This window comes from Talpa europaea, assembly GCF_964194135.1.
Source record: "Talpa europaea genome assembly, chromosome: 5".
NCBI lineage: Eukaryota > Metazoa > Chordata > Mammalia > Eulipotyphla > Talpidae > Talpa > Talpa europaea.
In genome coordinates, this window is record NC_140071.1 from 139,038,162 (window position 1) to 139,065,793 (window position 27,632).

The window sequence follows — 27,632 nt, forward strand, 5'->3', positions numbered from 1 at the left end:
TCCCTCACGTTCAGTATTCTTGGAACCCTTATCCTATGAAGGCCTGAATTCCTCATTTTGAGAAATTGTTTCCTATGATCTTTTATCTCATAATAGCTGCTTTTCCACCCCCTCGCTTCCATATTTGCAATAACAAAGTTGCTGTAATAATAATGAAAAGACAAAGGGGAAAAACTAAAATCCCTCCAGTAGCAGTAGCAAACCCTCTTTCACCTTCTTGCATTCCTCCTGCACAGATGATCATGATTTTGTGGTGTGGCTATAATCTCACAGAATCTCTTTAATGTTCCTTCTTACTCCTGTTACCTTGTAAGCTTCCTAATCGTAAATTTAATGATCCATTGAATAAATGGAAATATCATATTTAAAGCGTTTTTTGTAGTTGAATACTTAGATTATTGCCAAGATTTAATTATTTCAAATAGTAAAAACATGTGCAAAGAGTATGTTTCTTCTACTTTTTGAATTATTTTCTTGGGTTAAACTGTTGCTTTTTCTGAGTTTCAGTCCTTAATCATGCCTGACTTGCCATTCTGTGTCTGAACTACCTTGACACTTTCCAGGGGGAAAGTAACAACTTAGTGGTTACTTGTAGCCACTAAATAGTTCTGTATCCACAAATTAAAAGTATATTTAAAAGTATATCCTGATGTTTTAATGGCATATTTTTTAGATATTTAACTTCATATTATGATAAATTTCTATGGAAAATTTTTCATAGAAAATATAATTATATTCTACATTATTTGGCTCAAACTTACAGTAAAATTAGGTTAATAAAATCTCTGTTCTTCCTTTGAGGAATTTAATTTTGAGGTATTTTTAAGATCACGCCAAACTCTCACCCCTATACTAGTATAAGTACATTAATCATGTGTAAAATTATATGAAGTTGCAGTAGCACAAGATCCAGAGGCACATGGTCTTTCTAAGGATCGCAGCCTATTGTTTGAATAATAGTAATTACAACTAGTAGTCAGCGAGTCTTTTAAAGTTTGGCTAGTCGGCATCCACTCCCTATGGCGAGGGAAGAGGACTTAGGATGCTTTAGCCCGCCAGTGGTTTCCCTTGGAAACACAAGCTCGTATACCTCACATATGATGTGGCTACTGTTACTTTGAGTTACTGTGTGCATTTTAATCTTCTAAGTAGAATGCCCTCCAAGTAGCCTAAATTCATGTGGTTTCTATAAATAATTCTGGTTTCCAAATTAAAATACAGAAAAATCTTTAGTTCGGTGTAAAATTTTTAACTTGTCTTTATCATCAGGTATGGCGCTTTTGAACTAAAAAGACTATCGGACTGTCATCCATTCAGGTCGTGTTTGTTGATGACCTGGGGTTAGTGGGCATTAGTAATTTGCCTCCTAAGTACAGGGGCAAATCTCGGGAGAAATTGCTGGTCTCCGTTGACAGTCCCGTGCTGTGGTGGAGAGAGCACTAGACTTAGAATGAGATCATCTAAACTCATTGCGGGATGTCAGCTTATGGAACATGCTGAGATCCCGTTCCCTGGTGCAGAGACTGACATGAGTGATCCCTACCTCAGGCCTCTAGCAAAGACTAAGTGAGTGTGATGTGTGCGCATTCAGCATCTAAAGGCATCCAAATGTTAAATTTGAATATAATACTGATTTTACTCTTTCTCATATTTTCTTGCAGCATTGTGAAAAGGAAAAGGTGTCTTCTTCAAAGGATTTGAAGCACGTTCATGCAAAAAGTGAAGCAGGTAAACCTGCTCGGAGGCTTTCAGAGTCTTTGCATTCAGCTGAGGAAAACAAAAACGAGTCCAAACTGGAAAGAGAACACAAGAGAAGGACATCTACCCCCGTGGTGGTGGAAGGGGCGCAGGAAGAGACGGACACGAGGGACGGGAAGAGGCAGGCGGAACGCTCCAACGTGGGCACGGAAGAAACCCAGAAACAGAAGGGAGCCTTGAAAACAGAAAAGCACCTGAAGAAGGATGACTCAGAAACTCCTCATTCAAAATGCTTGCCTAAGAAAGAGGCGAAATCCTCCAAGGAGAAGCCGGAAAGAGAGAGGGCTTTGTCAGAAGACAAACCGCCTACAAAACACAAATATAAAGGTGACAGCGTACATAAAGCAGGCGATGAGGCTGAGCCTCAGTCTTCTGAGAAAGCACTGAAAGGCGAGGAGAACGTTCAAAAGCCACGTCAGCCAACAACGCCGTCTTCAGATGACAAACCTGAGCGAAAAAGTAAACACCGGAATGAAAGGAAGTTATCCATTTTAGGCAAAGATGGAAAGCCAGTTTCCGAATATATCATCAAAACAGATGAGAATGTTCGCAAAGAAAACAACAAAAAAGAGAGACACGTGTCGGCCGATAGAGCTAAGGTGGAGCACAAGTCCAGACGATCCAGTGATTCTAGAATTCAGAGGGACTCCCTGAGCTCCAGGCAACACGGTGTCACATCACAGAGAAGAAGTGAGAGTTATTCAGAGGATCGGTGTGATGCAGACTCCACTAATCTAGAGGGTAATTTAAAACCAGAAGAGGCTGTTCACAAGGACAAGAGGAGGACAAAGAGCCTGGTAGAAGAGAAACTTACGTTAAAGTCAAAATCAAAAAGTCAAGGCAAACAGTTAAAAGTAGCTGAGATAGAGTTACAAGAAAGTGTCCCAAAACAGACAACCACTTCAAAGCCAGACAAAGACAAGAACACAGAAGAAAGTGACCCAGATAGACAGAGAAAGTCTAAAGCTGAGGACAGGCCTTCTGAGGAGACTGGCCTTGAACCCGTGGTGGAGAGCGCCGTCGCCGGGGCCCACAGTGCCCAGAAGGAGTCTAGTCACCGGGCCAAGGCCCCGGCAGCAAAGGACAAGTATAAGGGTGATAAAGACTCCGGCTCCTCCAGATTGGAGAGAAAGTTATCAGACGGACACAAAAGCAGAAGCTTCAAGCACAGCAGCAAAGATGTGAAGAAGAAGGAAGAGACTAGATCAGATGACAAGGATGGTAGAGAAGTTGACAGTAATCATGAAAAGGCCAGAGGGGCGAGTTCCGGCACAGACAAGAAGTTAAGTCGAAGGTTGTGGGAAAATCGAAGAGGGAGCGTGTCACAAGAGATGACCAAAGGAGAAGAAAAACTCGCAGCCGGTGCTTTGGGCACCCCCAGTAGTCCCTCCCTCCCAAGACCAAGAAAAAGCGGCGATACCACTCTGGTCCCAGAACAGGAGCCCATGGACATGGACCCGGAACCAGCCGTTGAGCGTGTCTGTGAGGCACCGAAACCCCAGGAGGGCAGCAATGCTAGCTCTCAGTCAGGCGCCGACGCGGAAAACATTACCAAGCAAAGATCTTCTGCCACAATTGTGAAGGATGAATTGAGAACTTCCACGGTTGATTCAAAAACAGCAGCTCCCCCCTGTAAATCAGGACGTGGCACAGGCGCTGTTAGTAACTCTGAAAAACACACCGACCATAAAAGCACCCTGGTCAAGAAGGGACATGTCCAAAGTGCTGTGTCCAGGCTGAACCCTGGGGAGAAGGAGCCCACCGAACAAGGAGCTCGGGAAGGGAATGTGGACCCTGACGCTGGTCCTCGCGTGTTGTCTCGTGTCCCATCAGAAAGCGAGAGGGCGCACAAGGATGTGACGAACACGAGCAGGCCCCCTGCAGAGCGCGCCCCTCCTGCAGACACGGCTCTTGAGCATTCTGCAGAGCCAGCCCCGGCCCCATCCCCAAGTGCAGTGACTGTCACACCGCAGAAGCAGTTTCATGACAAAGATGGAATGGCTTTATTCGACAAAAGGCCTGCTTCAGAAGGGGGCGCAGCCAGCACCTCACCTAAGCACGACTCTGACATCCCTAACCGGAGTGTGACAGAAGCCCTTTGGACAAGTGACAGTAGAGAGGGTAGCGCGGTTTCCACAGCAGACATGCCAGCAAGAGTAAGCATGGATGACAGAGGGCACACGCCAGGTCACCAGGCCACATCACTGCCCAGTAAACAGAGAAAATCAAACACACCTCTTGACAGTGAGTTAGCAGACAGGATCATAGACTGTAGGAATGTTGACAAAGGAGGTGACTTGATGGACACAGCCAAGGCAGACAGGGACGTGAGTACAGGGCCCAGTTCAAAGCAAGCAATTCGAGCTGCAGTCATGAGTGGCCGGAAGGACAGTATTGCTGTTGATCACGTGCTGGGCGTGAGTACACAAGACGCCGAAGCTGTCGAACAGAAGCACTGTGAAGCCCCGGGTGAGACAGAGAACACAGTGGTGGGGGCCGAAGGAAGGAATGAGAACAGCGAGGTCGACACCAGTGCCGGATGCAAGGCTGCCTCATCTCTTTCACCCCAGAGGACAGGAAAGGCTGAGAGTATGGCAGCCGGGCCTGGTCGAGCAGAAAGGACACCTGTCGCCACCAGCTCTGAAGGGCAGGTCAAAGGCGTGACCTTCAGCACGGTCAAGGCGGGGCCTGCCACCACCACATCTTCAGAGACAGGAGAGGGGCAGGTGGCCGTGCCGTGCACCAGCATTGAGGCAGATGAGGGCGTGACAGCAGCTGCGGGCTCCAGAAACACCCCCCTCCACGCTGGGGCAGGAGCCAGTGGCCGCACCGTGTTCGCTGCAGCGGAAGAAGGCGGAGGTGTCACAGAGGGACTTGCTGAGAGTGAGACTTACCTCACGAGCACCAAGGGAGGCGAGAGTGGCGAGTGCGCCCTGGCCGAGTCTGGACAGAGCACCACGGCCCCCGAGCCGGCCTGCGCCACGCGGGCAGAAGGCAACGTCAACAGCGCCGTGACGGACGAGAAGGACGACGCTGTCACCAGTGCAGGCTCCGAGGAGAAGCGCGGCGGTGCTTCCAGTGGAGACTCGGAGCTGGCGGGCGGCGCTGGTGCTTTTATTAGTGAGGGCGAAAGTGACGGCGCCGTTACCAGCGCAGGGACGGAAATAAGAGAGGGGTCTCCACGCAGTGAGGAGGCCGACGGCTTCCGGGGCAGTGCAGTGAGGATGGGCCCCAAGAAGGAGACGGAGGGGACTGTGACGTGTACGGGAGCGGGGGACAGAGGCGATAGCTTCGTGATGTGCTCGGTGACGGGCGCGGGGCCCCCCGAGGAGCACAGGGTCTCGGGGGCGGCCGCTGGCCTGCTGGACAAGGGCGCGCCCCTGGGCACCAGCGCCGCCCCGGGGGGAGACGGCCTGGGGAGCGACGGCGCGGAGGGGGAGAGCGCAGTCACCAGCACGGGGATCACGGAGGAGGACGGCGAGGGCCCCGCCAGCTGCTCGGGCTCAGAGGAGAGCGGCGCGGGCTTCGCCCTGAGCTCCGAGTCGGAGGAGACCGCGGAGAGCGCGATGGACAGCACGGCCGCCGCGCAGGTGCCCGACGCGTCGCTGGTGGCGGCCGGGCCCTGCGATGACGAGGGCATCGTCACCAGCACGGGCGCCAAGGAGGACGACGACGAAGGGGAGGGCGTGGTGACCAGCACCGGCAGGGGCAACGAGGTCGGGCCCGCCGCCGCCTGCGCGGGCGTGGAGGAGGACGGCGAGGGCGGGCCCACGTGCCAGAGTGCAGGAGAGCAGGACGCGCCCGTGGGGCCGGCTGCGGGGCGAGTGGGGCCTGGGGCTGCCCTCACGGACGCAAGCGAAAGCAGTGTGGACAGCATGAGTGGTGCAGGGCGGGGTGCCAAGGACCCAGACATCTGCTCCAGCGCCAAAGGGCTGGTGGAGAGCAGCGTGACGAGTGCCGCGCCAGGGACGGGGCCGCCCGCGCGGGGCCCGGGAGGCTGTGAGGGGCCCATGACGAGTGTGGCGGCCTCTGAGCAGCGCGACAGCCAGCTTGCCAGAAAGGAGAGAGCTGAGGGTGCCCCTCTTTCTGCCGACCTGGTCGGGGGCAGTTATGAGGTGCTCGTGTCTGGTGCAGCCCCGGCAGGTGACGCTCATCGCACATCCACGAGCGCAAAGGAAGACGAGGGTGTCATCACCTCAGTGGAAAACGAAGAATGCGACGGCCTCCTGGCCGCCAGCGCCAGCGACCACGTCCCCAGCCAGGCCGGCGTGGCGGGGAGCAGAAGTCAAGGCAGCGGCGTGATGATTTCCACCAGCAGAGCAGGCGACGGCGCTGCTCCGTTAGGCAAGATCACAGACGCGGAGGAGGGTCGCCCCAGCGCCCTGAAAACGGACGGCAGCGTGGACGGCACCAGGGTGAACGTGGAAGAATTCGAGGCCCCGATGCCCAGTGCGGCGTCGGGGGATGCGAGCCAGCCGGCCACTGCGCGGGCCGAAGACAAGGACGAGTGCGCCATGATCTCCACCAGCCTCGGCGAGGAGTGCGAAGTGCCTATTTCCAGCGCCACCTCCACCAAGTTCACCCAGAGCCAGCCCGCCGGCGCCCCCGCTGAAGAGGGAGCTCAGGGGCCCAGCCTGGTGAGCACCGGCAACTTCGAGGTGCCGATGCCCAGCGCCCCCGCAGAGGCCGAGCGTCCCCTCGCCTCGACCAGCAAGGAGGAGAAGGACGAGTGTGCGCTCATCTCCACCAGCATCGCGGAGGGCTGCGAGGCCTGCGTCTGCGGGGCCCTCGCCGAGGAGAAGGACGGCAGCGCCGTCATCTCAACCAGCTCGGTGGAAGACTGCGAGGGCCCAGTGTCCAGCGCCCGCCCTCAGGAGGCCACGCGTCCCGCCGTCACCCCTGCGGAGGAGCTGAGCGACTCGGCCATGATCTCCACAAGCACCTCTGAAGGCTGCGAGGCTGCTGTGCTGGGAGCCGTCCCGCTGGACCAGGAGCAGCCCGGCACGGCAAGGGTGGAGGACTCGAGCGATGCCGCCCTCATCTCCACCAGCACAGTTGAGTGTGTGCCAATCACCACCGGCCTGGACACACGCGGCGAGAGCCGGCTGACTGCCAGCAAGCCAGAAGGAAAGGCTCTGTCAGCCGCCACGCGGAGCAAGTGTGACATCCCGACACCCAGCCTCATCACTGAGGACGGCTGTCAGCAGTCTGGCCCACTGGCAGGGCAGACAGTGGGCTTCGTGGGGACCATGCACACCGAGGAAGGGCAGGCCAGGGTCTCCGTGGCTGAGCTCTCTGAGGCGGGAGGCCAGCCAACTGAGAGGCGGGACACAGTGGCTCGAAGCAAGAGTGCCTTGTGCCTCATCCGTGCAGAAGAGAAGCCCGTGTCCTCGTATGCAGTTCAGAGAGAAAACACGAACCCGGAGGCAGAGACGGCGGGGGACGGTTCCCCCACAGGTTTGCGGAGGAGTGCCAGCTCGCCCGTGGGCCCCCGAGGGCCCGAGCAAATGGCCGGCGATGAAGGCTCCTCCGTCAGCGCTGGCTGTGTGACAGCAGTGAGTCCCGGTGCTAAAAAAGGTGTCGACTCGCCGTGTTTAGGAGACGCTGCGCGGCAGTCCTCGCCTCCTCCCAACCCGCAGGGTTCTGAGGGCGACTTGAAAACCACCCCCTCTGAATGTATTAACCACCAAAAATCTGAAATTGCCCCTCCCCACGCCATGGTCCCTCCAGCTGCCTGCGATGTAGCTCTGTCAGCCCCTAACTCTGGGCAGGACTTGGCTGTAAAGAGCGGCCACCGTTGCAAGCAGCCAGTTCCCGTGTGCTCGGAGACAGCAGGAGCTGGCACGGCGCCCTCGTGCCAGAAGGAAGAAGGCCTCGGGATCACCGTTTCTTCCAAAGAATGTGTGTGTGGCATAGGTGAGACTAACCGCAACTGTTAGCATTTTCCACAGTTGACTAGCACATGTGAGAAGCCTGCCAGCAGGTGGTTTGGGCTCCAGCAGGACCCAGGGTGACGGGAACCGCGGTTGGAGGGTCATTTCCTTAGAAGAAGCTTGTGTTAGTGGTTTAAAACCTTTGGCCCATCGTTATGTGCAGAGAGAAAAGAGGTAGGAACCTGAGGGGCAGGAAGTTGCGAGGTCACCTGCGTGTGAGCTGCCAGTCACTGAGCTCCTCTGGGCTCTTGGTGATCAGAATGAGTGTTGCTTTACAGCCCCATGACAAGTGGGGTTTGGGCCCCCTCATTTTACAAGTGAGGAAATAGGTTCAGGTAACTAGCGTGGTCCTTGGGTGCCTTTTACAAAAAAATGACCGCCAAGCCTCAGTCTCTCTTGCATGAAGTGGGGCAAATAGAGCAAGCAGACACCACGGCACCCTCCACTTTCTTGGAGATGTGCAGCTTATGACAGGTCAGTGCAGTGCATTTTTAAATACCATTTGTGGTTTAGAGTTTGAAAGAGAAGAGAAACATGTTCTCTGCTGGCAGATTCCAAAGATCATGTTAGAGTCGGCCCCTGTCAGAGGTGTGTGCTTCCACCGTCTTTCATTCTGCCGGCCACCTCAGATGCTTGACACCAGGCCCATTGTGCCAGCCATGGGGGTGCAAAGATGTAGTCAGGGTGAAAAGAACTGTGAATATAGTGGTGGTGTCAGCAGGCTGTGACGCTGTCCACGGCAGGAAGCGACCGTCGGCTGTGGTGTGACTGAGCTGGCTGGGCAGCGAGTGAGCCGTGACACTGCAGTGACTTGCCTACGCACCCTTCAGCGCCACCTGCTGTGAGAACACCAGCGGTCGGGGCTGACCTTCTGCCCTGGCTGTGAAGCGTAGTGTCCTGCACGTTTCCCCAGGAACAGACCTTGGTGTCAGCCATTCGTCAGTCCTGCTGTTGCAGGGACTTGGCAAACACTGAGAACGTTCCAGGGTAGAGGAAGGTTACGTGAGACAGTTCCCTTTGAGTTTGGGGGTAGATTGAATGCTGCGGCAGATTTTGTGACTCATCATTGCTAGTCTGTTACTCCCTCCCCCTGTTTTTCCTCTGAAGGTGCAAAAATCGAAGGGCTTTTACTGAGGAAAAGCCTGCAGCCTCTTGGAGAAAGGAGGGATTTTCCTGGGAGGGGTGTGTGTGGGCAGCTGAGAGGGAGGTGAAGCCACAGGTGGCAGATGACAGAAGAGGAAGGAGGAAGGGCCAAGATGGATAGAAATGAGTGTCTGCTGGAGAAAATACCCTTTTCTTTTTGGCTATTTCAGGTTTTTTATGTTCAATTTTGCTGTGTCAAGGCGGAGCAAGTAGAGTGAGGCGGTTCACAGTTTGCCTTCTTCATTGAGACTGTTCAGCGGCTCAGGGTTCCTTCTTACAGGGACAGTGCTGATGCAGATCACTATAGGAAAATACTTAGAAATAACGTGTGTCCACAATACTATTTTATCATTCTTTCTGGGCAGCCACTTTAACACAAGAAACTGTTTCATACATACCTCCTCAAAAAGTGAGAAAATGGCTCCTGCCTTCCATCTGGGATTTTTCTTTCTTTTTTTTTTTTTTTTAAAGATTATTTATTTATACAAGCACTGGGTATAGTCAGAAGCGCGGGAGGGTGAGAGAATTCACCAGAGCCAGAGCGGGGAGCAGAGCAGGCAGAAGGACCGAAGGACACTGCTGAGGGGAGCAGCGGGCGGCAGGAGAGGTCTGTGCGCCATGCGGGACCCTCCTCTGGTGGCCGGGGAGCAGCCGGGGATCGAACCGGTGCTGCAGAGGCTGTGGGCAGCTTCGCAACCCAGCGCTCAAGCGCTGCGCCACAGGGGAAGCCCTGGGATTTTTCGTACCTACTTTTTATCTTTTCCTACTAGTGGCAAAAATAAGGCCACAGAGGAAGGGGGCGTGGCATGCCGGGTGACAGCTTTGTGTTCCCATTTGGTGGCTTCCATTTCTTTAGGCAGTGAGGAGTCTGCGCTGAGTGTTTCGGAAGGATTGGAACCCAAAGCCGGCTTGAAAACTGAGGTATGGATGATGATTCGTCTACACTGACGTGTGTGCATGTGGGAAAGCCACGTCACCACACGTCCTGGAGGCACTTCCTTGTCACCCCCCCTGCTCCCCCATCCCCATGGGGAGAAAGCTAAGGACCTCAGTAATCCAGTTCTGTTTATTCAAACCACAAACTCAGCGGTTACCCTCCGTTCCTCCCTGTCACCCCACACTTAATTCATTGCCAAGTCTTGGAGTTTCCACATCCAAATATAACTTGACTCCATCCACTGCTGTGTCTGTGTCCACCACCAGGGTCTTCACCGCTGCTTCTGCAGTCACCCCACTGACTCACTCGCTCACTCAGTCCAGAGAACTGCTGCTAAAAACTAGACGTAGGTCATGTCACTATCTTGTACGCAAGTGAGTCTCCGCGTCCTGGTTCCAGCCTGAGCTCATGGCACATAGCGGCCCGTGGGAGCAGAGCTGTGAACAGGAGCCCAAGCCGGGCAGAGGAGGCACGGCCTGCCCATCGGGAGTCGGGTGGCAGACGGCAGGGCTTACAAAGATGACATGAGGGCAGAGTTTTATAACTGAGTAGAAATTTGCTAGGGGAAAAAGAAAAGCCTCCTGGGCAGAAATAACCATGTTTTCATTTTTAAGTTTTGCACAGACTTCAGAGCAGACTTCTGTGTTGTTATAACATGCGGGGAGTTGATATGCCTCAACTTGGGGTTAGTCATGCCTTCTTGATAACTTCTTTTCATGGCACTTTGAATTTCCCAGACGTCTGTGTCGTCAGGAAAAGAGAAAAGTCCTGAAACCCTCACCCCACCAGAAAACCCGGGAGGGAGCACGCCGTGCGGAGAAGGTGAGTGCCTACTGTGTTCTCTTACTCCCTTCCATGTGCATTGGCCTCTCGCTTGAAACTCAGTAGCCAGCTCACAGTAAAACACAGACAGGCCCTATGCATTTGCCTCCCGCCTTTTAAAAATGAGTTAAGTTTCTTACTGTTTTTTTTTTCCTTTGCATACAAGAACTGGGGTACAAGCCAGAGGTGTGGGGGGTGCGAGGATTCACCAGCGCAGAGTGGGGAGCAGAACAGGCAGCTCCGCCAAAATAGACTGCTGAGGGGAACAGCGGAGAGTCAGGAGAGGTCTGCTGCGCCCTGTGGGTAGCTCCCCAGCCAGGGATCAAACTCGTGCTGCAGTGGCTGCAGACAGCTTCACAGGTTGCATCCCTTGCACCACCAGGGAGGCCCAAATTTCTTACTCTGTTTCAACATATACTATTTCTCTAGAGGTATAAATTCTATTTAAGATAATTGTATAAATCTGATGTCTCCAAATTATTGTGTCAAAACTTGCTGTGGAGTCAGCTATTGTTTTTACTCTCCCCAGGAGGCGCCTCTGCCCCTTTCCCCGGCCCTCCTCCAGGCGCTGCACCTCATTTCCAGAGGCGAGTCTGTGGCCAGGCCAGTTTCTCCCCCACTCCTGCACCCCCTACTCTTGGGCCTGGGCCTGGACTGTTGCCTTGGTGCCATATGCTCCCCCAGCTTCTGGGGCCTCTTCCCCATCTCTGCACAGCCGGCTGCGCCGCCCTGCTCTCACGGGTTCCCGGGGCCCCGCCTCGGGGCCCACACAGAAGCTCTCAGGCTCTGGTCGCAGGACCACTTTGCACAGTTAAAAACGACAGAGAATTTTGTTATCTGGATTATAAGCCTGTTGACATTTATCACATAAGAAGCGAAAAGTGAGAAAGTTATAAAATATATGTTCATTTAGGGCCTCCCCGGTGGCGCAGCGGTTGAGCGCTGGGTTGCGAAGCTGCCCGCGGCCTCTGCGGCGCCGGTTCGATCCCCGGCTGCTTCCCGGCCACCGGAGGAGGGTCCCACATGGCGCACAGACCTCTCCTGCCGCCCGCTGCTCCCCTCAGCAGTGTACTTCGGTCCTTCTGCCTGTTCTGCTCCCCGCTCTGGCTCTGGTGAATTCTCTCACCCTCCCACGCTTCTGACTGTACCCAGTGCATGTATAAACAAAAAAACAAACAAATAAATAAATAAATAAAACATGCCTCTATTAAAAAAAAAAATATATGTTCATTTAGCATAGTTCATTCTAAGTTAACAAATAATATTTCTTCATGGAAAAAAAAGCTAGATTTTCCAAAACAACAAAATATAGTAAATAGTAGCTGATTTACATTTTTGCAAATTTAAGTCTAGCTTAATAGAAAATGGCTGGTTTCTCTCATCGATGTCTGTATTCAGATTGTTGCTATTTGTTGTCTTGGTTGAAATTTATCGCACTTACGCAGTTGGGGTTTAAATAGTCTTTACAGATAATTGTGGAAAACTCCACTGTGCACTCCTGATTTCATGAGGTAAATGGCATCTTAGTGTTCGTGTGGCAGTAGGGTGGGCCCTGCATGGGAGGTCCTGGGGGGTCCTTTGGCCACACTTTGAGAACCACAGGATTAAGGAAGTGGACATGAGAATTGCGGCAGTGGAGAAACGTTTTCTCACATTAACTAGGAAAAAGCAATAGGAGCTTTAGAGTGGATGACCAGATATTTTGGAGAGGCATGTGTGTCCGTGGGGACAGCCGTGCCGGCTCAGGCCTTGGGGAAGGCCGGTAGTTAAGCTGACCCAGTCTCTCTCCTTTACTTGGAGAAAGTTCGATACACGCACGCACAGTTCAGTTTCCTGTTCTCCCATGGTTTAACAGAAATGTCCTAGTAAGTGTAGCACTTTCTTGGACCCACGTTGTGGGGCCTTCTCCTTTGGTGTGCGCAGACGGACCTCATTTGTTTTGGGACTGCAAGTGACCTTTACCATACTTTCCCATTTGTTAGACCTCGTAAAGAGCTCCAGTGTCTGTAGTTTGCACTATTACAAGTAAAGCTTGGATGAATTCCCATATGCAGGTAACTGTTTCCCAAGTATTTCCATAAAAATGGGCTGGGTGGTCAACACATCTGTTTTGAATCCTGATAAGTACTTGTCATTCCCCCTATTTTGTGGGTTTTTTTTTTTTTTTAAGGATTTATTTATGCATACAAAATCTGGGGTATAGGCCAGAGGTGCGGGGGTGAGAGGATTCACCAGAGACAGAATGGGGAACAGAACAGGCAGACTGACCGAAATACACTGCTGAGTGGGCGAGTCAGGAGAGGTCTGCTGCACCATGTGGGTAGCTCCCTGGCTGCCTAGGGGATCGAACTCGTGCTGCAGAGGCTGCAGATAGCTTCATAATGCTACGTTTAACCCCTGGAGCCACCAGGGAGGCCCTCCCCCTGTTTTGAAGCCAGTTACTGAAGGGTGATCAGTGTGCATTAGTAGATGAGGCAGAGAGGCAGTGGAGAGGTCATTTGGACGCAGGAGCAGAATGCGTAGACCCTCACCCCAGACTCTGGGCACTTGGGACAGGACTTTCCCAGGCAAAACCATTGGGAAGGGCGTCCCCCACGTATGTGAGCTAGAGCCTTGAAGCAGACAGGCCTGGAAGCGCCAAGGCCCGGGAGCTATCCGTGTGACTTGTGAAAACACTAATGATGACTAATCTGCCCAAAACTCGGACAGATGCATTTATTAAAATCTGTACATATGACTTATCACACAAGTAATTAGCACCTTATTTGTTAATTGTCAAGAAGGTAGCATTTTTGGATTCTGAGGTCCTCATTTCCCACAGTTATGTTTCAGGTCTCTGTGTTTAGGTACAGTTCACTAAGACATCTACTTACGTAAAAGGAAGTTGTTTAAAAGAAAAATGTGTGTTCTGTCACTGCTGAGTAGAAACAGTAGACCTTGTACTTCAGGTTTCCAAGGAATATAAATAGACTTTGCTGTTAGAGGGAGAGTCTGACTTTTCATTTGGTGGCTTTGCTTTCAAACGAGCCAGTGGCACAGAGCGTCTCCTGGCTGCATGCACTGTCTTGCTGCTGAGCTGAGGTCGCCAGCAGAGTTGCATAGGGACTTAGGGAGGCACTGCCGATACTGCGAAACTGTAGGCGTTAAATAATTTAAAAATAGTGGTCAGAATGTTATAATTCACCAAAGCTGCTAGGCCACTTAGCAACATAGTCCTACCTAATTACCCTGAGATTTCTGCTTCTCTGTGGTTCAGTATTGACTTTCCTTGTTCCTCGTTTTTGTCTCTGAACAGCTGACCTACAGAGAGAGCCTCCGTCGGTGCCTGAGCCCCTGGATGTAAGTCACTGACGTGGTTCGGGCTTTGTTGGTACTGTGGCCAGGGCTGTTTGTTGGGGGTGTTTGAGATGAATGGGGAGGCACCCCTAAGGGAGAGGGGCTGCCCACATTTCTTTAGGAGTCAGGAGGCGTTTGTGTGTGCCTCTCAAGTTCAACATAAGTTCGTTCATCTGGCTCCACTGATGTCGTGAAATTCAGCAGTTTTCCTCAGAAAAATAGTCACTCCGAATTCAGCAGCGCGATCTCCTAGTGGCCCTTTAGGCCAGTGTCCTGAGACAGAACTAAGGAAACATGAGGGAAGGCCCAGATCGTGCAGAATAATGCTAATGAAATTCAAAGAACTAGGCACCTTTGATTTATAATTACGATTATGGGTCCATGGTGGGATCGTGATGTCTTAAATTACCCTGATGCTAGACAAAAGAGGTTTTTATTAAGAAGTTAACAAAGTTCACATTGTTTTTAGGAAGTTTCCCTGAAGATACTAAGCTATAATTGCCACGAATGCATATTTATCCCATACGTGGTTCTCATAATTCCTTTTGTGCTGGAGAGAATTTTTTTTTTCCTTCTGTAGGAGTAAAGGATCTAATGTCCTGCCAGGAGTAAAGATTTTATAAAATGCTCACAAATCATGGGCCCTCTTCTTTCCAGGGCTCCTAGAGGACCCCAACGATTCCTGCCTGCTCTCAGACACCCCAGCGTTAGAGTTTCCCTCACTCCCTTGCAGTGTCCCTGCCTGTAGCTAGAAGCTCGTACACTCCTGCTGAGGGAGACGGTGGGGAAATGCCCCGTGTGGCTTGGTACCCTCAAAAGGTCAAGGCTGCTCAGTGTGACTGGGACCTGCAGACCCCAAGGCATGGGGCCTCCCTTGCCCCCACCCCAGCCCAGCCCTCCTTTGCTGCACTTTAGCTGCGGAGCCACACACTGGAGTGTCGTTGATATCTCGAGACTCTCCCCCAGTCTAAAAAGCAAGGGACAGTGGTCAAGATTTGCCAAAGGGAAATCTCCCTCCAGAGTGACGGAATCCTCTAGCATTTTTGCACAAAAGAGAATTTCCGGAAAGTCTCTGGATGGGAAAGGAACTCACAATTCAGAAAATTTTCGACCTTATTTTTTGCTCTTGCCATCACCATTGTAAAGACAAGGAGGGCAGGCAGAGTGGCCTGATAACTTAAAAAAACCGAAGCGAATTCGCAAGGAAGGTGCTCTGTGGTCTTGAGCTTCTGGGTGAAATGAAGAGGCACACGTACCCCAGTTCCAACATTGCCATAAACGGCTGGAGTACCTCAGTCACCTTCCTTTTTTGTCCATCTTTAAGATTTTTGTGAGATTTTCCATAAACACCCTCTTCTTTTGTATGTGTAGGTTGAAATTTCGGGCTCAAAAACAGATGCAGAAACCGATAGCAAAACTTCTAACAAAGAAGGTGAGTTAATGACTTCATAGTGGTAATTTCAGTATGAATTATAAATTGCCATTTGTTGGTTACTTTCTGCATGCCAGGCCCTGTGCTAAATACTTCACAAAGTTTCTCATTTAATCCACACACTCTAGAAAGGAGAATGTTAATAGTACTTGTTGTCGCGGGAGCAGGCGTGGAGGGTTGTGGGGAGCCTGGCCTTCAGTAGCTTCTGGAACTTCATCAGCGCCTCCCAGTGGAGTTAGTGCAATGGGAACACGGAGCTTGCGGTCCTCCTCAGGGTTTGCGCCCAAGGAGGACTTCTGTGCTGACTGCAGGTGACACATCCGGGACTTCACATTAATGTGCCCCCGCCCCATTCCACATGACCTGTGGAGGCTGCCAACGCCTGTGGAGGCTGCCAGCACCTGTGATTTTCCCAGAGTGGGGAAAGCAGTCTGAACCCCTGTGCACTTGCTTTCCTAGTGTGTTGTATTTCACAGCCACACAGCAAGGATTAGAAACCTCCGTGTTACCTATCTCCTAATGTTGGCATGCCTTAAAATTTGGAACATTTGCTTCATGCTTTAGAAAAAAACTGTTTCAGAAAGCGTAAACTACATTCTAGCTCCCCCTCACCCCCCAAGGGGCCACTGTGCTGCGCTTGCTGTTAATCCTTTCCTGGCAACAGGGAGTGCCGTGTTCCAGAACTGTCTCTGTCATGCTGGTGCCTTTAGCATCACACTCTGAGATTTTGTCAGATGCCTGTAACTCTAGTTACTTTATTTCATTTGTTCTTTATTTCCATAGTATGTGAATCCACCCAGGTTATTATATTTCATAATTTCATGTCGTCTTGGACATTCCGGTTTTTCACAGCTACGACGCGTGATGTAGTGCCTGTTCTCTAGACGTATCTGGTGCCCCGACACTCGGTGTGCCATTGCCGATGTGATAGGACTCTTCAGCTTGATTGAGTGTGCCAGGCAGTTGTCACCCCACCCTCTCCTGCATTTGGCGGCGTCAGTCAGGGGACTTGCTGATCCGGTGGCTTCCCAGGCACCCCCTGGTCTCCGTGGACGTTCCTCCTACAGCGCAGCTCCCTGCGTGGGCCGGTGGCTCAGAGGCTGCGTGTGAAGCCCAGCGGCCCTGCTTGGCCCCGGGCCTCGCCTTTCCAGAGGGGACTCCTGAGGCTCCCCTGGCCGGGCTGGTGGAGGACCCGCCACTGCTGTGGTCATGTCCCACCCTCCTTCCCTGCCCCGCCGCACACGCCCTGGAATTGTACTGGGGGAAGGAAGTCTGTAAGGGTGTAAGGGTTGATTTTTCTTTTTTGTATTTATTACTCAGAGATTTCCAATGGTAGAAAGGACAATGCAGAAGCCGTGAGGGACCACCATGTTGAAGCAAATCCGAAAGAGGTGGGTTTTCTTAGGAAGCGCGACTGTTTCCTGATTTGTACATTGTGCTTTCTGCCAGTGCACAAAGAAAAGCAGAACTTCTTTGCATGTATTGAAAGTTCACTGACCCTATTGAGGTTCACGTCACTTCTGTCCCTGTGCTTGTCGTGTGGGTAGCGGGACAGGGCCGGCAGCGTTCTGCCATGTCCGTGCGCTCCAACGAAGAGACCCTCTCCTCAGCCCTCAGTGGGCCACCAAACCCCCCTGTTAACTCAGGACACACCGTCACCGACCGTGCTGGACTCAAAGATGGAGAAAGGAGCAATGATTTTTTTTTTAAGTATTTTAGAATCACTGGAATAGAGTATAGTGACAGACAAATTTGATTATTTTGTATGAATTTATCAAAAACTGAATCTGATCCAAGTCTAGATGCCAAAAGCAGTATTCTAGATTCTAAAAAAATCATATAAAAATGTATCCAAACACGAGAAGCTAATGTACTTTGCCCCCTTGCAGTAGATTTGTATCCAAATTCTGTTGCCTTTAATCTAACCATTCTTGATTCCAGGTTGAGGAGGAAGAGAGGCGCGTGCCCAGAAGGAAGAGAAAGAAGCCTTGCCCCTCCTCAGAAGACGAGCCGGGTACTCCCAGTGTTCATGTGCCTGTTTCCAACGTCTTTGAAAATCATGTGATTTTTGTATCCCAGAAATAGTTCCACCTACTTAGGAACTACTTGAGGAGGGTGGTGATTGTTTATTTCACACCTCTTGAGGCCATTTTATTTCCAGACTGATGTGACACTTCCAGGGTATTTTCTGGGCTTGATCTAGAAGCCAGATTGCTCCGTGTGGAAGCCCGGCCTCTGTCACTTGCTCCAGGCTCAGCCAGGTGCTGCAGGGCTCCTTAAACACACCCCCCGGCGAGGGATGCACTTTGGTACAGGTGTGGACAGCAGTGCTGTGAGCGCTTACGTGCTTTTCTGCCTGTGCCAGCACCCCCCGGGAGAGCCTGCTGCAGTGACGGGAACATTCTATGTTGGCTCCGTCTACTCCAGTCGCTGCCAGCTACGTATGGCATTGAGCTCCCGACGTGGGTCAGTGGGAAGGAGAATCCATTTTTAGTTGTAGTCAGCTCTAGCTTCAGCTTCCACAGCCACATGTGGCTTGTGGCTGCCGTGCAGGACGGTGCAGAGGCTTTGGTTCTTTCAAGCCTGACACAAAGTACAAACTCAGTAAACTCAGAGGTGAAGTGTGGGAAAGAAGGGTTAAATGCTCCCCTTTGGTCAGGAGCATGTAATCTTTTGTAATGACTGGGTTCTTACTCTGTCCAGGTGCCATCCCTGGTACCTGTACATTCACAGTGACATGCGAGTTAGGTAGTATCAACTTCTTATAAACAAAGCAAGATCCTGATAGACCATGACTTTATTTCCACTGTAGACCTGAATCCCCGCCCCTGGTCTAATCATTAAGTCAGGCCTCTTAGGTGGCTCCTTGGCCCGGAGTATAGTGCCCCTGGTTGCTCTGTGCATCTGGAGCCCCCATCAGCCCTACTGCTTTGCTGGTCTCTGCTGAGCATCTGTGGAATTTTGTAATTTCTCCACTTTGGCTTTGTCGGGGCCAAGGCCATGTCCACTGCTCAGTGACATGACATTGCCAGCACCTTCAGAAATAACTTGACATCCTATAGCACAGGTCCAAGAAAGAATCTTGAACCGTCCTCAAATAGAACTGTGTATTTCATTTTGCTTTTATTCCTTTGTGATTCTGTCCAAACTGATTTACAGATGATAATCCAGATATCTTGGATTCCAAAACAGAAACAGCGCAGAGGCAAGGTTCTGAAACTGAGCTGCAAGATGCAAAGGTATGTTTTCTGCCTGTTAATTTAAGAACTGAGGTAACCTAATTACATCGCTGTGGAAACGTAACTCCCCCCCCCACCCCCCAGTAATAACCACTTTATTAGAACAAAAGGTATTTTTTGGACTCCCTTAGAAACGTGAGTGTTGCACTTTGTCATCATAAGCTGCAAGACTGTATTATCAGAATGAAGATACAATCATTGCTAAAGTTTTTGTCCAGGTGTATTACTGATTTCTTAAGGTGGCTAGGTAGGTGCTCTTCCCAAAGCTTATTACAGATAATCTTGCTGCAAAACAATGGAATGCAGCGTTACTTTCAAATGTTACTATTTGGCCTTTTCTCTACCCTGCCACCTCCCTTCTCTAAAATACGGGTAGAGTTTAGGGATGGACCTGACTCATTGCCTTTTGTCCTGTGCTTGTAAGTTCCTCTTCTGACCCAGGAAAGTGGCTCACACATTTGTATTTCTGTCCTTGCCCTCTTGGCCCCGAGGTCTCCATGTCCTAGGAAATGCCTCTTCTCTAGAGTCCTCCATTTCGAGGTATTAACTTCTCATTGTCTGTTCCAGGCCAGCCCCATCGCCTCAGCTTCTCTTTCTTCCAAAAGTATCTGAGACAGCTTCTGAAAGCACATGCAGCTGACTTGCAGCTCACTGAAACCAGTTCAGAGTCCCTTTTGTTTCTAATAGTTGATAAACTAAATAAAGAGTAGTAGAAGAATGTTAACAGCCTAAGAGGGGAAGTCACACATTCTTGTGAATTTCAATTCATCACAGTCAAGGAATGAAACTGGCTTTTAATCCCATCACTGCCCACGCCCAGTTCAGAGCAAGAGTCCTGAGGTAGCGCCTAATGTGAAGAGAAGCAGATTAAAGAGTCTTTTTTTTCCCCCCTTCAATTTCATGTAGGTTTTTTTAATGTTAAATTTAAGTAAAATCTAACTTAACCATTTTCATGTACAGATGTTTTCAGTATCATAAACTCTAACTGATTTTATATTCAGCTTGTGTATGCTTATTTACATTACTCTTACAAACATTTTGGTATTTCATATTCAAAACTTTTTGCAGCTAAGGGTGAATGACTTAGCACGCTAAGAGACCACAGCCAGATACCCAGAAATCCTCAGCATCTTCCACTTTATTCCTTTCCTCTGTTCCCTCCTTCCACCACCCAACTACAACAAAAAATCTGTTGTAAGTTCCTATCAATTTTTTTCTAGGGAGTTTCTCTGAAAAAGACAAAGTTCCAGGATGAGGGAGGAAGAGAGTGATTTCCATTTTGCAGGGAAAAAAAAATAATGTCCTTATTGTGGCTTTATCATCCAGCCTCCTCTCAGGCTTTTCTGCCTTCAGAGTGGGTGTGTTTATATAGATAGTCCCAATAGCAGCAGAAATTGTTACTTTTTAAAAAAATTCCAACAAACTATTCTAAAGAGCGATAGGGGATTATTTTTTGGGGGTTAAAAAGGGAGACTTTGGGGAGGGGGATGGTGGCAGGATTAATTCTGAAAAGGAAGCTTTTTGTCTTGTTCAACTTCTCTACAGGAAGAGAACCCTGGAGAGTTGGAAGAATTATCGAAATCAAGTTCTAAGACAAACAGCACAGCCTCCAGAGCCATGGAGGAAAGAGGTGAGCAGCGTGCCTCCTTGGGCCAGCCTCGGAGAGGGACCGAGACCCTCCAGACACCGGAGTTGCCCTGACCCTGTGGGCGTTGCTCATTCACCGTCCCTTCATCAAACAGTGGGCTCCTGCTGAATGCTGCGGGTTGTTTCTGCCTCAGTCCCTTTCTGCTCAGTGTCCTGATGGCCACCTAGCCAGACCCTGGCTTGAGAGTCTTGGTGCCCTAGGCCTGAGGACAGAGGGTGTGTCGGTGTGGCTGGGACCGTGTGCTCCCGTGGGAGGCTGACCCCGGTCCCCAGTAGTGGACTGAGCGGTGCCCTTTCTGCAGATGAATATAGCAGCAGTGATGCGACCGGCGAAAAGACAGAGCCCAATGAAGATGACACCGTAAAATCCCAGGAGGTGAGGAATGCTTGTGGGATTTATTGGGTCAGATTTATTTAAGCACCAAAAACAAAATGTGTTAAATGCTCTTACCTGAAGTTTTTCTCAAGTACTTTGGAAGGACTTCTTTTTCTGGCTCAGCACGGCACCATTTCTCATGCTGTGTTTTATCAGTGTCTTTTTGATTAATCATGGTTCCATCCAAACATTTGTACGAGACCTCCTTATGTCATGGCTAGGTGGGGTGAGCCCAGAGCTGTTCCTTGGGGTCATGTCAGGTTCTCTCCTGGCAGCTTAGTGCAGCCACGCCTGGTGATACTTCCAGCCAGCAAAGGAGGGAGGCTGACCACGGCTTCTGAACAAGAAGAATGGGTTTAGAAGGCCTGTGGCGAGTGCCGAGTGGGACCCAGCCTCCCAAGACCGGGTCGGCGGCAGGAGTAGGCTGGCCTTCAGCCCTGCCCACGCCGTGCCCTTGAGGTTTGCAAAGAGCCCACAGGGGCACAGACTCACAGGGTCCCCCAGCCATGGGAAGCGACTGGCCACCAGCAGGTCTTGCAGATAACTGCTTCCAAGGTGGCTGGTCTTGAAATCATCCAACTTCTCAGTGGTTCTTTTTGTTTTCTCATAGTTGCGTACGACAAATTGAGTGGCCTTTCTTTAATCAGGCATAAATAACATTTGGTCACCAGGGACTGGGACTAAATCCAAATGTAAATGGACACACATCGTTACCTGACTTCCCCGCACACCCTGTGCTGCCCACGCCAGTTGTCCCTGTTTGTCAGGCGAGGGAACTGCCACTGAGTGGAAGGCACTCAGGGCACGTGTTTTTTTAAGTGATGAAACTGGGGTTTGAGGCCTCTTGGGGGGAGCTCTAAATCTCATTTTGAGCACTGATCTATTTGTATAATAGTGGGTACAATTATTTTTTATGGCTGTTTGTCCCCCTCACCCCCCTTAGGAAGATCAGCCGGTGGTCGTTAAAAGGAAAAGAGGGAGACCTCGGAAACACCCCGTGGAGGCAACCTCGAGAGCAAGTATGTGCTTGCCGGGTTTTCAGTTGACACATGAGAAATTTTCAAAATGATTTTCTCAGCGAGCTTTCTTTTTGCATCTTGCAGAAGAAGAGAGCAGAGCGGACGCCGGCCCCGTCACCGTAAGTGATCGCCGCGGGCGGGCCCTGCGGGCGCTCACCCTTGGCCTGGAAGGGCCCTCCGCGAGCCCTCGCCTTTTGAACGACTTCTTGTTCTCTAAGTTATTTGAAAAGCTTTTTAAGAGACTCTGTTAAATAAGTATCAAATAACCATTCCAGTAATACTTGGTTACTAATGTCTTCATATAAACTTCTGTATATTCAACGCTCTGCAGTCTGAATCTGTCCTCCCTTAGGAGTGTACTTACCTAAGTCCACTGGTCCAGGGACGGACCTCATTGCAGTCATCCTTGACCTTAGCTATTGCACGTGATTTTTCTATCGTAAATTTTATGGAAAGCTCCAGTGTGTGTCACCATCTTAGCTACTTTTCATGAAGTTCCTTTTGTAACAAAGTGTATATTGATTTCAATGCAGGAAAAGCCTCAGTGAAACTTCAACTTTTAAACATTTTTTTTTTTTTTACTCTAAAGTGTATGCACATCAAAATCAGCCTCAGGATTTCATTGCATGAAATTAGTATCAGGAGGACGAACGCATCAGTCGGCGGTCGCACGTGTCCCCTGGCCTGATCAAAGCAGATGGGCGTCAAGCCTCGGTGCTGCCATTTACTCCCAGAGAACAGTTTCCAATGCGTTTCCCTAACCACGGAGAGAAATCCTGAACATCAGCTCCCCTGTGATGGTGACAAACTGCTGATTTCACTTCTGTGTTTATTTGTTTCAATTTAGGTCGAACAGTTTCCACCAGGCAGCAAACTGAAAGGCATGCCAGCAGGTAGGCTGCCCCTCGCTGTTTGGGTGACCTAAGCGGGAGGGAGCTGGCTAGGGGGAAGGGTTCTAGCCTCTCATTGTTTCTGGATGAGGGCTGCCCCTCTTGGGCAGGCAGCTGTCTCTGTAGCTACAGAGACCAAGCATGGCGGCCCATGCTGTGCTGTGAGCTGAGCTGGTTCTGGAATTCTGGCCTTCAGACAGAGGGTAAAGGCAGTGCACAGCCAGCTGGGGTAGGCTCTTCCTTGCCCAGACTGTAACTCACTGGGTATGTTTAAGGGAGAAACAGGTCAGTCTGGGGCCTGGGCACTCTTACTAGGAGGCAGGACTTCAGCTCAAAAACCTATGCTCAGGAGCTACAGCCTGTGCAGCTCACAGAGCCAGGATGAGCGAGATAAAATTGTTTCAACTATTTTTGTCCTCATTCCAAGGGGTAAAATATTTACTTCGAAATGTTGATAATGATTAGCTCTGGGTTAGTGGGGTGATGGGAACATTCCGCGTTATTTGTTACTGTTGCCTGTATTTTCCAGAATTTTTTCAACCGTGAATTTCATGGTTGAAAATTGCTAACATGAATTCAAGGAGAGCCAATTGGTGGGTTCGAAGAGTTGGCACAGGCAGAAGAGATGATGTGACAGCTCTCTTAGATAAAGGGCAGGGAAGGATGGCTTCTGATTAGCCAAGGTCACGCAAACATGCCATTTTAAAGTTTGTCTGCACTTAACTATGTGTTTCTGTGATCGTACTTAAGTTTTCTTGTCTCTTGGAAACTTAGAGTTTATTTTTAAAAACGGGTTTGATTGTGTTTGGTTTTTCACTAGGTTTTATTCACAACGTGATACTTTAAATCCATACAATGCCCATAACTTGAATGCCCTTGAAAGACTAATTTAGGCCATGTGATTTGGCTGTGACTTGGCCGGGCTTTTCTGAAACTGGGTGACGACCAATTTAAGACAGGATTCTTTTTTGTTGTCCTTTTTCTTGGTTTAAGTCTCCACCCACCTTAGTGTATTGAGCGCACAGTAAAGGCAGGTCCTACAATCTCATCAGTAACCAACCTGTGGGCTGTTGAGTGTCTGGCAGGTGTCTCTGAAGTCTCAGGGACTTGTAACATTCATGGGAAGCAGATACATAACAGGGTCGGGGTAGTGGGGGGCTTGCAAGGCCTCGGGGCTTGAGGGGTGTACTTTTTTACTTGCCATGCTACATTTGGGGTCAGAGAATCCCAGCTCCCCCATGCACACACACAATTGCTAGTTATATGACTGTTCAGATTACTTAAATCAAGGTAGAACAGCCTCATTTTTCCTGTCTGTGAAGCGGATTGTATTTGTAGAGCCACCTTGGTGTTTCAGGAAGTCTGTTGTCCTGAGCTGCAGTTCCTGGTGCTTCTTGGGGACTTCTAGCATGTACCCCCTTACTTTCCTACGTGGCTTCAGACCATTTTTGCTGAAAGGACGCATGAAGGTGGTCTAATCCAAATCCTTGTGTCACAGAGAAACTGAGGCTGTAGGAGTTGAAGCACTTGGCCCAGATCCCATAGTTTGTTGATGACAGACCCTCGAGTGTGCTGACCCTTGTTGTGATACGCTCTCTGTGGGGGGTGCGGATCTACTGGGCTGATACAAAATAACGATAAATGTGCAATGATGCGCTCGTTAGCGCCTGTGCCTTCACAGACACACCAATCTGTTGAAACTTCATTTTACTGTAAAAAAGTGTTAATACGGAGATTTCCTTCTTCTTAAAGATGAGTCCAATAAAGAAACAGCCAACCCACAAGAAAGAAGTCTCAGCAATGTAAGTGTTCCTTTTCTATCCATCTGTGTGCTTTAGAAATCCCCTCAGGAGGCTCCACTGACTGCCTCTTCAGCTTTGCTTTCTGCCCTTGCAGGATGACGGTGAAGAGAAAACAGTGGCGAGCGGGCGTCGGAGAGGGAGAAAGCCCAAGCGCTCGCTCACTTCCTCGGATGACGCCGGTGGGTGCCCAGCAGATCCTTAACCACGGAATCCAGTCAGCTTAAAATCACCTTTTTAAGAGTTTTTCTTTGGATGAGGAAAAATCGAGCGGGATGCAGCCAGTGTTAATATTGCGTAAATACGTGCGAGATGACTCTAATCCCGTGTCAGAAGTGCTACATCCCAGATGCTTTTCTGAGTACATGAGAATTTCTCCCAGATGCTGGCTGTGAACGGCCTAAGTAAACTATCCAAATGTGTTTGAGATTAAGTTAAACAGTTGTGAATCGCCAGGGCCGAGACAAAAAGGAAATGGAAAACCACTTCTCCGCCTCCGAGTACCTCGTGTCCTGCGTTCCCGGCGCGTGACCCTGCCCTGGGGAAGGGTGCTTGGGACGGCGCGATCCAGGTGTTCCCTTCTGTTCCAACAGAATCCTCAGAGCCAGAGAGGAAACGCCAGAAATCCATTTCTGACGCCGCTGAGGACAAGAAAGACCCGGAGTCCGAGGAGGAGGAGGAGGAAGAGGAGGAGGAGGAGCCCTTGGGCGCCACCACGAGGTCCACCACCAGGTGGGAGGCCCAGAGGTAACCGTGAGCACCTCTAGGCACACACGCCCCGGGCCCGGGCCGCCCCTCCTTGGCCCTCCTGCCCGCGGGCATCTCCTTTCCGCCTCCTCAGGGAGTGCGCCGCCCTCTAAGCATCGGGAATTCCCATCTGAAGCCAGTGTTGAGGGTCAGTTTAGAATCTTTGCCAGATCCTTGGTGCCTGTTTGGGGAACCCTTCTCAGAGGGGCGCGAGCGCCCAGGCCCGCCGTGATCGCAGGCTCGGCCAGGCGGGAGCGGGCAGGACTGTGTGATGGGCTGCACGCGTGAGATGCCCTGTGCCCCGTGTGTGACTTAAAGACTGGTGAGCTCATGTTTCCCAAAGTGTGTTCCCCCAGGCCCCAGGGTAGCCAGAGCCTCTGTGGGGGAAAGCACCATGGTCAGTGAGTTTTGGGCAGGTGGGTGAATCCTCTCCCCTTTCACAAGTCACATTAACATCGCCTCAGCCTGAGGAAAGAAACCTGTTTAACTTGTCTAAGCACACGGCATTGGCTGCTCCCCTTCCGTGCACCTGGTTCTGCCTCTGACCTGCAGTGTCCTTCCCTCAGCGGGTTGAGGCTGCTGTACCACTTTACAGAAAATACTCGCTTGGAAGGAGTAGGTTCCATTTTTAATGTGATTACAAGCTGTTCATCTTGGTATCATATTCTGTAATTTCATTATCTCAGATTAATCAAGGAACTTTTGTTTCACCTGTCGTAATACAACAGTGACAGAGTCTCGGATTTACCTACAGGGTTAAAATCACCTATTTGATTCCCACAGTCGTGCCTGCTGTTAACCATTTGTCTTGGTTTATTTCTCTAAGATTCAGATTTTAGAGCCAAAGGCTTTATTTTAAGAGTTTCATGAGGAAAGGCAGTGGTCTCATGCTTAGGTTTCTTTCTCTTTTTTTTTTTTAAGATTTATTTATTTAAAAGGTTTTTTTAAAACATTTGTTTATTTATTCATACAAGAACTGGGGTACAGGCCAGAGCTGTGGGGTGGGGATTGAGAGGATTCACCAGAGACAGAGTGGGGAACAGAACAGGCAGATTGACCGAAGTACACTGCTGAGGGGAGCAGCGGGCGAGTCAAGTGAGGTCTGCTGCGCCATGTGGGTTGCTCCCTGGCCAGCCCGGGAATTGAACTCCTGCTACAGAGGCTGCGGACAGCTTCATTGGTTGTGTCTTAACCCCTTGCACCACCAAGGAGGCCCCTTGGGGTTCTGATGAGAATGTTCAGATAAACAGAAGTCTAGATAGACTCATGATTCCTGTGATTGAGAAGGTGGGGGTGCCAGGGACTGCACCCTACCCAGTTCAGAGCATCCACGGCACCACCGCCTCCTTCATTAACAGCCATTCGGTACGGAAGGATCCGCCTCAGGGAAAGTTCCAGGGACCTTCTAGCCATTGTTGAGTGTCTCAAAGTAGCTGTCAGATTTGCCTCTTAAAATTCATTCTTCAGAAATACACCTTACCAGGCTGTGGTTCTGTGATCATCTGAACACAGAAGGGTATCATCTTCTATAATTTCATTATCTCAGATTAATCAAGACATTCAGAAATGTTTGTTTCACCTGTCGTTGTAATACAACAGTAACAGGGTCTCGGATTTACCTACAGGGTTAAAAGGTGTCTTCCCAATGTGCTTTAGCAGCTTTTGTTTTACAAATGGACTCTTTACAGTCTTTGGTGTTGGTTGGTTGGTTGGTTGGTTGGTTCCAGGCCTCTGGAGTCTTCATAATTACAGACCCAGGAGGTGGCAGAGCTCCAGGTGGGCGGGTGCTCTGCCTGTCTGTGCCTCAGTCGGCAACCCAGCAGCTCTGTCCAGGCCACTCTGCTTCTACACGCCCCCAAGCAGGGGCCACTTCATGGTCAGTGAGGCTGTCCTGTGGTCCTCCTGTCCCTCCAGTTCCATGCTCAGAGCTTTTCTGCTACTTTCTACCAAACATCTGCAGGCAGCTTCCAGGTCTTCTCACCTCTAGCCCTCCCGTCATTCCTGTTCCTCTCCATCTCTAAGCCATGGCTGTCCACATCAGTGCAGGCCTCTCGAGAGGCTCTTGCTCGTGCTCCACACTGCCCTGGCTGCCCCGCCTTGCCAAGCCCCCCTCTGTTGCAGTGCACACCGCCCAGCAAGTCCTTTTTCTCAGAGTTCCTGCGGGGAATCGGTTCCCCCTCGTCGCCTGGCTGCGGGTGACCCGCTGAGGCAGCAGCAGGCCTCTCTCCTCTCAGCTTCAGAAATCTTCCATTTTTGAGCAACTTCCAAGTGGCTTGAAGCCGCGCCTGCCAGTTCTCACCGCTGCCTGACTTTTGTTCGCTGCAGGTCCAAGGCCCAGCTCTCCCCTCCGACCAAGCGCAAGCGAGACGCCAGTCCCCCGGGGGCACGTACCAGAGGCCAGCAGCGGGTGGAGGAGGCCCCGGCCAAGAAGGCAAAGCGGTAACGAGCCGGTGCCCGGGCTGGTCCGGGTGGCGGAGCCGACAGGGGCCGCGCTCCGGGCCGGCTCTTTGCTGTCGCAGGGAGCAGATCTGCATGTGCTGAGTTCCTAGGTGCA

At 50.7% G+C, this 27,632-nt stretch overlaps 1 protein-coding gene across 1 annotated transcript in view; it reads left to right on the forward strand.

Moving 5' to 3' along the window:
• Positions 1-27,632, forward strand: part of BOD1L1 (biorientation of chromosomes in cell division 1 like 1) — a gene marked incomplete at its 5' end in the record, with an annotated part of 44,291 nt that extends 16,659 nt beyond the window's left edge. Inside the window, 11 exons of the mRNA XM_084233026.1 lie at positions 1,662-7,674; positions 16,682-16,752; positions 17,303-17,375; positions 18,521-18,600; positions 20,146-20,230; positions 20,550-20,620; positions 21,567-21,642; positions 24,285-24,334; positions 24,429-24,513; positions 24,925-25,078; positions 27,404-27,632. Coding sequence (XP_084089152.1) covers positions 1,662-7,674; positions 16,682-16,752; positions 17,303-17,375; positions 18,521-18,600; positions 20,146-20,230; positions 20,550-20,620; positions 21,567-21,642; positions 24,285-24,334; positions 24,429-24,513; positions 24,925-25,078; positions 27,404-27,521 — 6,876 coding nt within the window. The 3' untranslated portion in view covers positions 27,522-27,632. The remainder of the gene's footprint in view (positions 1-1,661; positions 7,675-16,681; positions 16,753-17,302; positions 17,376-18,520; positions 18,601-20,145; positions 20,231-20,549; positions 20,621-21,566; positions 21,643-24,284; positions 24,335-24,428; positions 24,514-24,924; positions 25,079-27,403) is intronic.